This window comes from Panthera pardus, unplaced genomic scaffold (genome assembly GCF_024362965.1).
Source record: "Panthera pardus isolate Hobbes unplaced genomic scaffold, ASM2436296v1 HiC_scaffold_25, whole genome shotgun sequence".
In the NCBI taxonomy this organism is placed as follows: Eukaryota; Metazoa; Chordata; class Mammalia; order Carnivora; family Felidae; genus Panthera; species Panthera pardus.
The window spans coordinates 25,363,723-25,376,556 of record NW_026526821.1 but is presented as its reverse complement, the minus strand read 5'-3'; the positions used below and the strand labels follow the sequence as shown (position 1 = coordinate 25,376,556).

At 48.7% G+C, this 12,834-nt stretch overlaps 1 protein-coding gene across 4 annotated transcripts in view; it reads left to right on the top strand.

The window, feature by feature from the left end:
• Window positions 1–12,436, top strand: part of CBFA2T2 (CBFA2/RUNX1 partner transcriptional co-repressor 2) — a 140,398-nt gene extending 127,962 nt beyond the window's left edge. For 3 of the 4 annotated variants that reach the window (XM_019458777.2, XM_019458774.2, XM_019458776.2), the window contains 2 exons: window positions 2,256–2,446; window positions 7,572–12,436. In XM_019458777.2, the coding sequence (XP_019314322.2) occupies window positions 2,256–2,446; window positions 7,572–7,871 (491 nt within the window). In that variant the 3' untranslated portion in view covers window positions 7,872–12,436. The remainder of the gene's footprint in view (window positions 1–2,255; window positions 2,447–7,571) is intronic. The other variant, XM_019458775.2, reaches the window with a different exon arrangement.
• The last annotated feature ends 398 nt before the right edge of the window (window positions 12,437–12,834 follow it).

Sequence of the window (12,834 nt, the reverse complement as noted above, 5' to 3'; positions counted from 1 at the left end):
AATAAGAATAGACATACTATAGATTTTTGTTCTTACTGGCAATCAGGAAGGTACAAGATGGGGGCACCTGGGTGGCAAGGTCGGTTGAGTGTTCGGCTCTTGATTTTGGCTCAGGTCGTGATCCCAGGGTGTCATGGAATCAACCCCTCCACATCAGGCTCCATGCTGAATGTGGAACCTGCCTGAGATTCTCTTTTCCTCTGCCCCTCTCCCTTGCTTGCACTTTAAAGATTTTATTTGTAAGTATGGGGCTTGAATTCACAACCCTGAGATCAAGAGTTGCATGCTCTACTGCCTGAGCCAAGCACCCCAGTGCATGCAAATTCTTAAAATCATTCCTGTTTCATGCTTTTGAATTCTTCCTTTCAAAAGCATGTTATCAAAATTTATTTTGCCATTAAAAATAATTTGCAAAACTACATAGGAACTTGGAAAATCTTTGCAGTTGGAAACAGGGAAATGTATATCATCAAGAAGTAGGATAGAATTATGGGAAATGAAGAGAGTAGTTGTTAAGGTAGAAAGATTACCATGTACAAGATCTCGATAACTAGTGATTTCCTGACTGCGAGATAACGTTGGGTTAACTATGGTTAAGAGCCAAAATTTGGTGTTGAACCAGCTAGATTTGAGTTCTTCTTCTGCTATAGTGTCATCTGTGACCTTAGATGACTTTAGCAAGGTAATTATTCAAACTCTGACTCTTATTGATTGTCCTTAACCTGAAAGGAAAAAAGGTACTTCAGGACATTATTATGTTGGCTTAAGACACCTATATCTGGTAACTAAGAAGAGGCTTATGATGGGTAACTGTGGTGGGCCACAGTGGACCTGTCTGGATACCAGGAGTAAAGGAAGCACAGAGGTCAGTGTCAAGTCAGTTCAGCATTGTCCCTTGTCCTTTGCAGTAAAAATGTCTTTTTATTTTATTTTATTTTTTTAACATTTCTTTATTTTGAGACAGAGAGAGAAAAAGAGGGAAAGCATGCACAAGTGGGGGAGGGGCAGAGAGCGAAAAGGAGAGGGAGACACAGAAACCAAAGCAGGTTCCAGGCTCTGAGCTGTCAGCACAGAGCCCAACACAGGGCTCAAACTCACAGACCGTGAGATCATGACCTGAGCCGAAGTCAGACACTTAACCTACTGATTCACCCAGGCGTCCCAGGTTTTTTCATAAGGCTAGAGTGATAAGATCGAAGTCTAGGATGGCAGCCTAGAACATTCTTTGATTCTTTGAGCCTAGGCCATGTGAAGGAACCAAGCAGTAAAGGAGTTTCCTTAGGCTTCTGGGTTTTCCAGTTGTGTGGACTCGGGAAGGAGGTCATTCACTTGGGGAACTTAGAGATGAGGCTCAACGCGAAGAGTATGCCATTTGGAGCGTCCGTTCTGTGGAGACCAAGCAGGATGGCAGTGATGGGAAGAAGTGATCAGGAACCAAGTGAGGCGATGGTGACTGGACCGGGCTTTGAAACCCAGGCTCCTGGCGTGCCCAAATCTGTATCTTCAGCCTGCGCTTCTCTGCCAAGTTCAGTCTTCTGACCCTAACTGCCTCCTGGACATTTGTGTCTGGACGTCCCAGAGCACTTCAGTCTTCTCACTAGCCTCCACCTGGCATTTTGCTTACTCTCCGTTGCCTTTCATAGCACTAGCGTTCTCCATCTTCAACTTCACCTCCAGACCCATAGCTGCCACCTGCCTCATTCTGCCCCATCCCTTCCTCTGTGCCACTTGCTCCCGCCTAAATTCAGTCTCTTCTGTCAGCTGAATGTCTACTGCCCCAGCCTCTCCCAGGCTGTCTCTGCCTCCAGTCTTTTCTCTTTGCATAGAACCCTTCAGGAGTTCAAGTTTTCTTTAGAAAAAGGGCCAAAGTCCTTAGCATAGGATGTGAGACTTGTCCAAAAATTCATTTCCACTTACCGTCTCAACCAGGACACGTTTTCTTGATCCTCCCCTGCCACTTGTAGAGCTGACCACTTTTCTACTTGATCACAGTTAGGAGAATATAGAGTCCATCTTAGTCCTCTAGGTATCCCCAACCCATGGCACAGTGCCTACTTCCATCTACACACCCAACAAATGAATACACGAACAGGCAAGTGAGTATAAGAATAAAAGTGAAAGAGTATGTCGTATGTTACACCCTCTGTAATTTTGGAAAAGTCCTCTCGTTTCAGCTCTGTCTCTTCTTGCAAGCGATAGGGAGTGGGAGGGGAAAGATTTCTCGGCCAGTTAATTTTACTGTCACTTTCTTCTAGAAGAAGCTGTGAATAAGGTGAAAATTCAGGCCATGTCAGAAGTACAGAAAGCCGTTGCTGAGGCAGAGCAAAAAGCCTTTGAAGTGATTGCAACAGAGAGAGCTCGGATGGAGCAAACCATAGCGGACGTCAAACGGCAGGCCGCAGAGGACGCCTTCCTCGTCATAAATGAGCAAGAAGAGTCAACAGAGGTCAGAGTTCTGCTAGCCCTGGGGACTGGGGACTGGGGCTGGGGCAGCTGCAGTGACCAAGCTCACGGTTTTCTCAAGTGCTAGGCAGTAAGACACAACAGTGCTCTTGAACTAGATGAGTGTAATTTTTATCTAGTACCAGAAGAATTTTGTCTTACTATATTCTTAAACAAATCGGCTCATTTTATCAGTTTAAATTTTGAAAACCAGCCTAAAGACAGAGTTTGTGGAATTGCATGATTATGGTGACTACCATTGACTAGTGGGCTCACCGCGTGCCAGAGACACAGAGTTAAGCATGTATGTTGCCTTTTTAATCCTCACTATGACCCTGTAAGGTAGGTATTGTTGGGTTCCGATTTTCCCAAAAGGAAATGGGAGCTTAGGAGGATTTAACTGTCATAATCCCACAATGCTAAAGCCAGGGTGCGGGGGTAAGGAGATGTGGGGCCCTCTAGCATTTGGTCTGTTTATAAAGAAGATAGTTCTTTTATGGATAAAGTGACAGATTGGGCAGATGTGCCCACCTCTTCAAGACCCCAAGCCCAGGACTCAGTGATGTTTGTGTACAGGATACTCTTGTACTGCAGTGAGGACAAAAGTAAACAAACTGGAAAGAAAAAAGCATATGGCACAAACATCCTAACAGTCCTTTGGAATGTAAAGTTCTGTAACTTTCATTTCTGTCATCTTTCAGCTTTGGGATAAACTTTAAGTCCTGAAACAAACCTGTTTCTTTAAGTAGGCAGATCCATCTACCAACTGAGACATAAAGAACTGGGTGAGGTTTTGTTGTTGTTGTGTTGTTTTTTAAACTAGAGAAACAGGGGCACCTGCGTGGCTCAGTCAGTTGAGCGTCCGACTTTAGCTCAGGTCATGATCTCGCGGTCTGTGAGTTCAAGCCCCCCGTTGGGCTCTGTGCTGACAGGTCAGAGCCTGGAGCCTGCTTTGGATTCTGTGTCTCCCTCTCTCTCTGCCCCTCCCCCGCTCGTGCTCTGTCTCTCTCTCTCTCTCTCTCTCTCTCTCTCAAAAATAAACAAACATTAAAAAAATTTTTTAAACTGGAGAAACATTATTACCTCATCCCACGTAAATGATCCCCATCAGCGTAGCAGTGCCAAGCATGGCTGTGTAAGGGTGAACGTGCCTAGGCATTACGTGGCTGTCACAGAGGATGTTGGAAAATTGCTTGTTGTAGCACCCTAACAAGTGCACTGAACTGTAAGAAAATGGTTCCTTTAACCCTCTTCTTGCCTTTCTCCCTGGCAGCTTTTTCTTTAGAATTGTTTTTGAGCAGGGATATCTCTGTGGTATTTACTTCTGTATCTGTAGCTGTCTATTATCAATATCATTATCTGTTCATATTTACCTGCTTTTGTATCTGTGTTTACCCTTAACTGTGTCTGCCTCCAAAAAAAGGAGTGTAACATTTTGGCTAAGAGCATGAATTCTGGATCTAGACTGCATGGTTTAAATCTCAGCTCTCCATTTATAGCATTGGGGTGTTGGGACCTGTAATTTTCAACAGTGCACAAAGAGGCCTGCAGGTGAGGCATGCACCAGCATCCATCCCAGGCAACTTTCCAAAACAGGGGAGTGTTAGCAGGACCTAAGCTGTGTGTTAATTTTGCATCTGTCCAGATGGGCTGAATTCCCTTTATCCCATCCAGAAAATTCTACTTGAAGTCCAGCAGGCATCTCTGGGATTCTTGTTCATTCTCTGAGAAGTGGTGGGGTATAATGGAGGTTAAGAGCCCTGAGTTCTAGTCCCACTCCCCCCTCACACTGGCAGTGTACCGTACCTTAAGGACTCAGTTTCCTTCTCTGTATAGTGAGTGTTGTAGTAGCTCCTGGCCTGCTGGTCTCATAGTTTTTACAAAATATAACGAGATCAAAATTGTGACTGTGCAAGTGTTTTTAAATTGTAATGCACTGTGTAGACAGAAAGGATTTTGTTATGGTGTAAAAACACAGGTATAAGCTGTGGCAGCTCCTGCTTTTACGGAACAGCTGCGTCCTCTGAGGCCAGACCCTAAGAGTCTGCTCTCGGGCACAGGGATGCAGTAAGATGTGTCCTCATCTCTGCCAAAAGACACCTTCTGTCCTCAGCCTGGATTTCCTTGCAAACCTAATGAGCTAGCTATTGACTGTAAGATGGGTAGTCGTTTCTCCTTTGGGCCAAGTTTGCAATAAGGTCAGGAAGGCCTGGGAAGGATCCCAGGGATTTTGATAAGCCCCAGGTCATTCTGGTACAGGTGGGTCCCCGGGCCACACTTAGAGTACAGGTATCCCTGCTTTTTGAAAGTTCACGTTACGCCTTTGCTTTTACAAAAGATGTACGATAGTACCTGTTTTCACTTGCCAAAAGAAGTCTGAGGAGGATTTTCACTTTTATGAGAAAAGGCAAAAAGCAAAAATAGTGTTCAGCATTTGTTACGCAGTGAGCTGTTCTAGAAGCAGCACACGCCCTGAGCAGCAAGAGTGGCCCTGCCAAGCTCCTTCCTTGGGAACTACACCCTCAGCATCCAGCTGTGAGAGCTTTGAACTGGGTTTGTGAGCATCTGTGCTTTATCTCTATTTTGTGCATCCATTAGCAAGATGTGTCCTAAGGAAAAGCCTAAGAGAAGTTATTTTTTGGGTCTGGAAATTTTTCCATGTAAATTAATGCTAATTGCTTTTCCACTTTCCACCATTTCAGCTTACAGAAGGTTTCAGAGGAAGGCTCCACTTCCAGATAGCAGGGGAACCCGAAATAATGGCATAGACTGATCTTTGCTTAACAAAGGAAATTCTGCAGTCCCCTTTCTGACTGACTTGGCCAGTAACTCACAAGGTTTATAATCTCTCCCCACTCGCTACAAAGGACTTTTTGCCACATGTGTCCCTCCAGCATTGAGGAGTGCCGACCTGAAGGGCAACTACATGTACAATAATACAGTTTTGCCTTATATCTTGGCAAAAAGCCTCATGATTGTCAGGGGGGAGAAGCCACAGGAAAAGGGAACCTACAGTATCCTTTTTACTCTAGCTGCTCTGGCACTAACCACCTTGTTCTTGCATTCTCTGATCCTGCCTCTGTGGGGGCCAGTTGCCTTGTTTTATTGTATCCCATAAATTCAGAAATAATCTATTTTAAATATATAAGGGCAGCCAAGATGATAAACTAGTGGTTTAATACTCTTTCCCCATTTCAGGAGCGCCTGGGTGGCTCAGTTGGTTAAGTGATTTTGGCTCAGGTCATGATCTCACCGTTCATAAGTTTGAATCCCGCATCGGGCTCTGTGCTGACAGCTCAGCTGGAGCCTGCTTTGAATTGTGTCTCTCACTCAAAAATAAACATTAATTTTTTTTTTTTTTTTAATTTTTTTTTTTTATTCTTTCCCGGTTTGAGATGCTCTTGCGGGCTTGGACAGAACTAGTAGAGGCTCTCCCATTCGGCTGGGGCCGACTCATTGGCCTGTGTTTCCACAGCAGCCCCACGTGGGCAATAACCGATTTCTTCCCCACAAGTGATAATGTTCTGCCACGGCATCACTTGGGGCCAGCCTACCAGGCTCAAAAGCATGAAATTCTCCGGAACTGTAGTTTGCTTGAGGTTCTGTAAATGTAACCTGGGAAAGCCATCGGTCACCTATCCTGGTCCTCTGTTGTTGGTGCTGGGCAAGTTTGGGCCGTCCCGAGTATATTTCCTGACAAGCCAGTTGTGTTTGAAGGGAGTCTGCAATCCTTTGTAAGCTCTTCAGAACTAAACTTGTACATTGAGTCTGGCTGAGCCGGGAGGTCCAGGTTCCAGGCTTGACACAGACACGTGATCACTTCATAGCCTTAGGCACGTCCCTGCCTGCTGGCTCTCGGTGTCCCATCTGCACAGTGCAAAAGGTGGGCTAGGTGGCACCACGCATGTGTCTGTTGTTTAATACTTGAGCAAGTGTCAGGTTTCACTGGGGATAGTGTCTTTCTTCCCTGAGGAGACTACAGAGTGCTCAGGCCCGGCCTCCGGCCTCTGCCATTCTGGAGAACCTGTGGAGGGGGAGGGGGGTGCCGGCCAGCTGGTGCTCAAGTCCTTTGTGACACCTGACAAAGCCTTGCCTGCTCGTGGTAGTTTCATCTGGCCAGTGCCAGAGGATTTTTCTCTTGTAGGTGGGTCCTGAAGGCGTCAGGGGCAGGCTCACTGGTGGGGTCCTCATGGGAGCCTAAGGGAAGAGAGAGTTCCAAGGGGCAGGTGCCAGGAGTCGCACTGGTGTCAGCTTTCTTCATGACGCTGCTTTGCCTTAGCTGACTGGGGGAAGCCCAACGCTGTCTGTTCAAGAACTGTTCGGCGCCTTTCACGACTGCTCTTTATAGCGCTAACCAGGTCTCAGCGTGGCTCATCCCTTCTGGCAGAATTAGTGCTCTCTTGGTTGGTGTTCTCCCTTCCTCACCCCTACCCCCATGCATCTCTGCTAAGCCCCAGCAATACCTGCCCCTTCTCTGGCAAGTGGAAGGAGTGGCAAGGAACCTTCTGGGCCGCTGAGTTCTGAGGAGTTGTAGGACTCCCCTAAACGAGCCAGAAGCAGTCCCGTGACTCCCAGCCCACCCCTGACACGACAGATCCCTGACGGAGAACAGGCACAGAGGAAGTAGCACAACTACCCACTCTTACACGCCCATCCTGGTCCCCTGACAGGGGACTTTTCTTGAAAGGATCAGGTGTTGGTGGTGGAAACACCCAAGGTCATTCCTCTGTTGGGAGGAGCGAGAGAAGAAACATTACCTAAACACACGTCTGCATGTGTGGTATTGGGGACCCCAGGACAGAGTTTGGTTTGGTCGCTGAGGATTAAATGGGACTCAAAACAATGAGTAGGTACCTTTGGTGGGCGGTGTGAGACCTCCCACCTGCCCTCCCCTGGCACCCTTCGTCTTGCTGTCCCTCCGGCCTGTGGTAGGTGGTTTTCCTCACAGATGAAGGAGATTCAGAGAGGAGTGTGTGTTTCCCACGCACGAGCAAACCGCAGTAGAGGCGGGACAAGCATAGGTACACATGGCTCCAAATGCCGCGCTCTCCCCATGTAGCACAGGTGACAAGTGATGATAAGCCTGCCCCGCGAGATCCAGGCAACTAACCCGTGCCCGTGTCTTGCAGAACTGCTGGAACTGTGGCCGCAAGGCCAGCGAGACCTGCAGCGGCTGCAACATCGCACGATACTGCGGCTCTTTCTGCCAGCACAAGGACTGGGAGCGGCACCACCGCCTCTGTGGCCAGAACCTGCACGGCCAGAGTCCCCACAGCCAGAGCCGGCCACTGCTTCCTGGAGGGAGGGGCTCCTCGGCCAGGTCCACCGACTGCAGCGTGCCGAGCCCGGCTCTGGACAAGACCTCGGCCACCACCTCACGCTCCTCAACACCTGCCTCTGTGACAGCCATCGACACCAACGGACTCTGAGCCCCAGACTCACTTCCCTCTGATGACCTCACAGCACGGCAAACCATGGCACAGGGGGCCCGGCTGTTTGAACCAGTGCAGTTAGCTGTTGGGTCATCAGCACGGAGTGAAGTGGAGGCAGGAAGAGTGCAAGGCCAGCCAACACTGCTCCACAGCCCCTCCGGACACTGGCCCCAGTTTCCTGTCTGTGTCCTTGGGGGAGCTAGTATGCCACTCTCTCTGCACACAGGCAGCTAGCCAGAGCCGCTCCTCCTTCCTTGGCTTCCAGGTTTGTTCCCGTTCCAGCTGAAACTGGCGTGGCCGTCCCCTTCTCAGTCTAGACCACCAGCTCCCCTCCCTGCCTCTCCAGGCAGCAGACCCGTCAGAGGTGCCCGACCGGGCTGGAGGGGGCTCGCCCCACACACTGCCGCCTACTCCACCGTCCTCCTGCGGCAGAGGCCTGGAAGCTGACAGCAGGCCGTGGAGGAGATTCCCTCCGAGGGGGGTGGCCCCTCTTGCCCTGGAACAGCTCCTTTAGCCCCATTTCCACCCTCAGCAGATGCCACTGACTAGCCCCCGCCCCCGGACATGGGCAGGCAGAAGCAGCACTCAGGACCCTCTCTTCGACCCTGCTGTTCAGACTTGTTAAGAGTATCAGAAATCACAGGAAATAAGTCACCATTTCACTAAAAGCACCCGTAATAATGAAAAACAAATAAAACTTCCTCCAAGCATCACAGATCATTTTGGACAAGATTTTCCAACCTGGCTTGCTACTTTAGTTTGGGACCCATTTTTTTCTCTCTTACCTGATTTTGCTTATGCAGAAATAGTTTCCAGCGCATGGATTGGTCTGAGGGAGAAAGACTCAACTGTGGATAGTCTGTTCTCTCTGAGCATGTTGGCCAAACTAGTATCGTCAAACCATTGAATGGATTATCTATTGGAAATGCAGAACCTTTTGTCACCGCTTGGCTGTTTGCACAGTCGTCTTGTTCTGTGTCCCTTTTATCTCAGACCGCGCACGTCCAGATCACTGTGTGGATCTTCTCGTGGTCTCTCTTTGGCCCCTGTTAAGCTATGGTTGTCCCATAGGATGTGATGTGTTGTGGCTAGGACCTGCCTCAGCAGTCAAGGCCTGCTCACATCTCAGCAGCCTTCCTGGACCTGAAAGAATTCTTCAAACCTCATCCATAGTACATATGATGTCAGTTTATTATCAGACATTCAGTCTCGGTTTCCTTTATGGTATCTATTTGATGCCTTCCCTCTCTGAGCTAAGAAAAGTTCTGTGAAATGTGACAACCATTTTGAGAGAGGCTCACCAATTTTCCTTGCCATCATCAGGAAGTTTTCTAGATTCTTACCTGGCTCTCCAAAGGTGACATCACCTATACCTCTTTTAAAATATCAGGAACTGCCACACACATTCTTCCCTGCCATTTGTGTTTTGTTGGGAGCACAAGGACCCTGACTCTCCCACTCTCCCCCTCCAAGCCTCCAGCACCCTCTTGCCCCAAGGAATCTGTTGGGGTGAGTTGGTTGGGCCTGCTCCTGGCCCGTGAAAGCCCAGCTTTAGATGGCTACCTTCTGTGCGCTGACCAGAGGGAAATAAAAGCTCTGTCTCATCAAGGAAAAGGGATTAGCGTAGTAGCGTTGTCCTCACATACAGGGGTGTCTTACTGCGAGAACTTCTAAGTCCCTAATTTACCTAAAGATTCTGTATCTTGCAAAGGAACTCAGTACCAGGCACCTTTAAAATACCTGGATTTCCAGTGCATAAAGTAAAGTAAGATATTCCCAGAGAATGAATAACAGAATAATGTTATCCATTAAACTGGAATTCCTTAAACTGCAGCTGTTGGTGGGGGATCAGGACCAACAGGAATGAAATTAGTACTCCGGGAAGGACTTGCCTACATTTACTTGAGACATGGGGTATCCCATAAGGAAGTCATAGAGCCTGTGAATCAGAGCAAGAGAGTATCCCGTGGTACCCGTTGGGTCTGTCCCCAGGTCCCTGCCTTTTCATTGACAAGATGTACACCTGGACAGGTTCTTTAAATCTTCAGTTGGCCACAGGACCAGCCAGGGTAGCCCAGGTTTTTCCTGGTTGGAATAAAGAGCCAAAAGCAGGGCCCACCGTCCATTTCTGTAGCTATGGTTTTAGTTTAGTGTGCCGGTCCTAGGTGGCTGTTGTGGGCTGTGGTTCTACTGAGAGCTGTGTTGGCAGAGTTACTGTGGTGCTGTTCTAGACCGCTTTGCTCACCCGCTGCCCAGAGGCCAAGCTGAAAACCTGGGTAGTATTCCACACCGTAGTTCAGTTCTCAGACCTTTTGCTGTTCATTTTGGTCACTTTCACATCTAGGTTGGTAGGGCATCTGTCCAAGACTTCCTGTTTAGGTGTAAAGAATCCCTTTCTTCAGCTCCCTCCTCTGAAATTCTGCTGTCTGGTTGGAAGAAGGAGGGGCACTGCCTTGGGGTGGGCAGGGAGGGGGTCGAAGGGGCAAGGGTGACTGAGTCCAGCTTCCCTACTTGGTCTCCAGTGTCTGCTCACCATCCCAGCCACCAGGTTTGGAGTACAAGTTCAGGCTTCCCGCTTTCATCTAGTTAGGCTTAAAATAACTTGATACAGTCAAGCTACTTAGAGGACCAATCTTCATAGTTAATATTTGGGGGGAGAGAGAAAAGACAGAGGGGATGGGAGTGGTGGTACTGGAGGTGTCGGGGCGGTCCCGGGCTCTTCAATATTATCGTAGAAATGAAAAGCAAATGTGACATGTGCCTGCCCACCCATCAGAGCACATCTGGAGGATGAGGCCAGTGTTCAGCATCGCCCACTGAGGGACACTGAGAAGTGACGGGACTTCACTGTCCTCTGCTTGCGAGAAGTGGTTGCAGGAACCAGGGAAGGCCAGAGTGGCCAAACTGGGAGCCACCTTTAAATGTTCGGAGGGATGATTGAGGGCTGAATCTTCACACCCTCAGTCGCCCTTTGGGTCCCCACCACCTGCACCATGTCTGACTCCGCCCAGTGGTGAAAATGGACTCAAGAAGAAGTTGGCTAATTCCACCTGCTCAGGAGTAGGCAGCCTACCCTAGGAATTGTGAGCGTGAATGGGACTTCCGCTTTGGAGGGTCCCTGCAGCTCCAGGGTGGGCCTCTAGCACATGTGCTCAGGCACAGGCATGTGACCCTGAGGTCACAGAGCGAGTGGATCTTGGACAGTGCTGAGTCATACATGTCTCAGCGAATCGAAGTCTGGAAACCAGACGCATCTACCCAGCACAGATCGGTGTCATGTTGGCTGCAGTGTGGACATCCTTTGCCCATCTGGGCCTGCTAGTCCACCAGGAACTCCTCACTTCTTGGTGTCAACATGAACATCTTCAGCTTCTAGACAGAAAATCTACACTTTACTCTCTATGGCCTTGTTCCAAAGTCAGATTGATCCCCAGGGCTGTCACCTGCTTGAAAGGTTGTAGACCTTATTCTGGATAGTTCCAGAAGCTATCTCAGCAAGTGGAGTTGGAGGTTCAGCAACACTATTGGAATTGTGTGGTAGTGAGTTCTTCAGAACGAAATAATGACCAGGTAGCCATTTGTCCTGGAAACTGTAGAAGGGATTGTGGATTGAATGAATCATTCAGAACACATCTTCGAAGCTTTCTTCAGAACTGGTGTCAGAACCAGGTCAGTAGACCAAGCCAACTTAGGTTCTTTTGTTTTGTTTTGTTTTGTTTTGTTTTGAAGCTATTTACAGAGAACTGGGTGGTGGCATGTTTGAACCAAATGTAAGAAAAGCCACAGGGACCTGGACTGTTCCAGCATGGGCCAGCCGGCCAGGTGTCCGGGAGGAGTCTTGTCTGGGTTGGGGAGGGGGAGCTGGGCGAGCTATGAATAGGGCCTTTCTGGCTAAGTGTCTAGTTCTTACGAAACCAAAACATTGACTACCTGCCTCTTTGCCCACATGCATTGACATGCTCATTTCCAAAGATGATGGTGCAGGTGACCTTTTCCATCGTGAGCCAGGAGAAGGTTGGGAGACCTGAGGGTGGACCTTGCATCCCCCTTCCGCTCCACAGCCCCAGAAATGGCACTTCCCTGCAGACCCCATCCGGTCGGGCCCACAGCTGCCCAGTGTGCACTCGTCGATGCTTATACCAAATAGGGCATGTGCGGCTGGTGGCTGGCGGAGACAGCCCCGTCCCTGCATTGGAGTTGGCGGAGAGAAGCATAGGTGAATGATTGAAAGTGCTATTTGGCTCAGCGGCCTTTGGTCTACTTTCACGGCTTTCCAAGTTCCTGATGAGGCTACAAAAGCTCCATCCATAAAAGAAAGCCAATAATGTAAATAAAAAAGTATGCCTCCGAGCGTGGATTTTAAAGGGGGATGATGAATGTGAAACCACCCACAGGATGCGGTAGTCTGGTTTTTCTGTGCTTTGTCATTTTACTCTGATAGCGATTTTTGTTACTTAACTCTGTGCATAACTTATTTAATGTACTGTATAAATGAACCAAAACTGTTAAATATGTATTTAGTTTGTTCTACTTAAAGTAGTCAATAAAAAGGCTATATTCCTTTTCTGACTCGGGCTGGAAGGGGACTGGGAGGGCAGGTGGTATATCCACCGGAAGACATCCTTCCCGCAGGCTTCCACAGACGCTCCCCCCTTTTGTGGGGCGGGGGTCTCCAGTGGTTCCGCGGTGGCCTAAAGAGCACCCCAGGGAGTGAAAGCCTGAGGTACTGCTGAGGAGACGGTTCCAGCTGCTACACCTCTGGGCGGCCAGCAGAGGGGCCCGGCCCCGGGGCAGCGACAGCTTACAGACACTCCTGGTTCTTCACTGGGGAGTGAGCTTTTGGTACAGAAAGTGAAAAATAGGGGAGTGGCCTCGGAGCTACTTTTTTCTAACAGCTCTCACGTAGTTCCTTAGAAAGTTTTCACATACCAGGACTTGTGAATATTCATTCCTGTTCTTC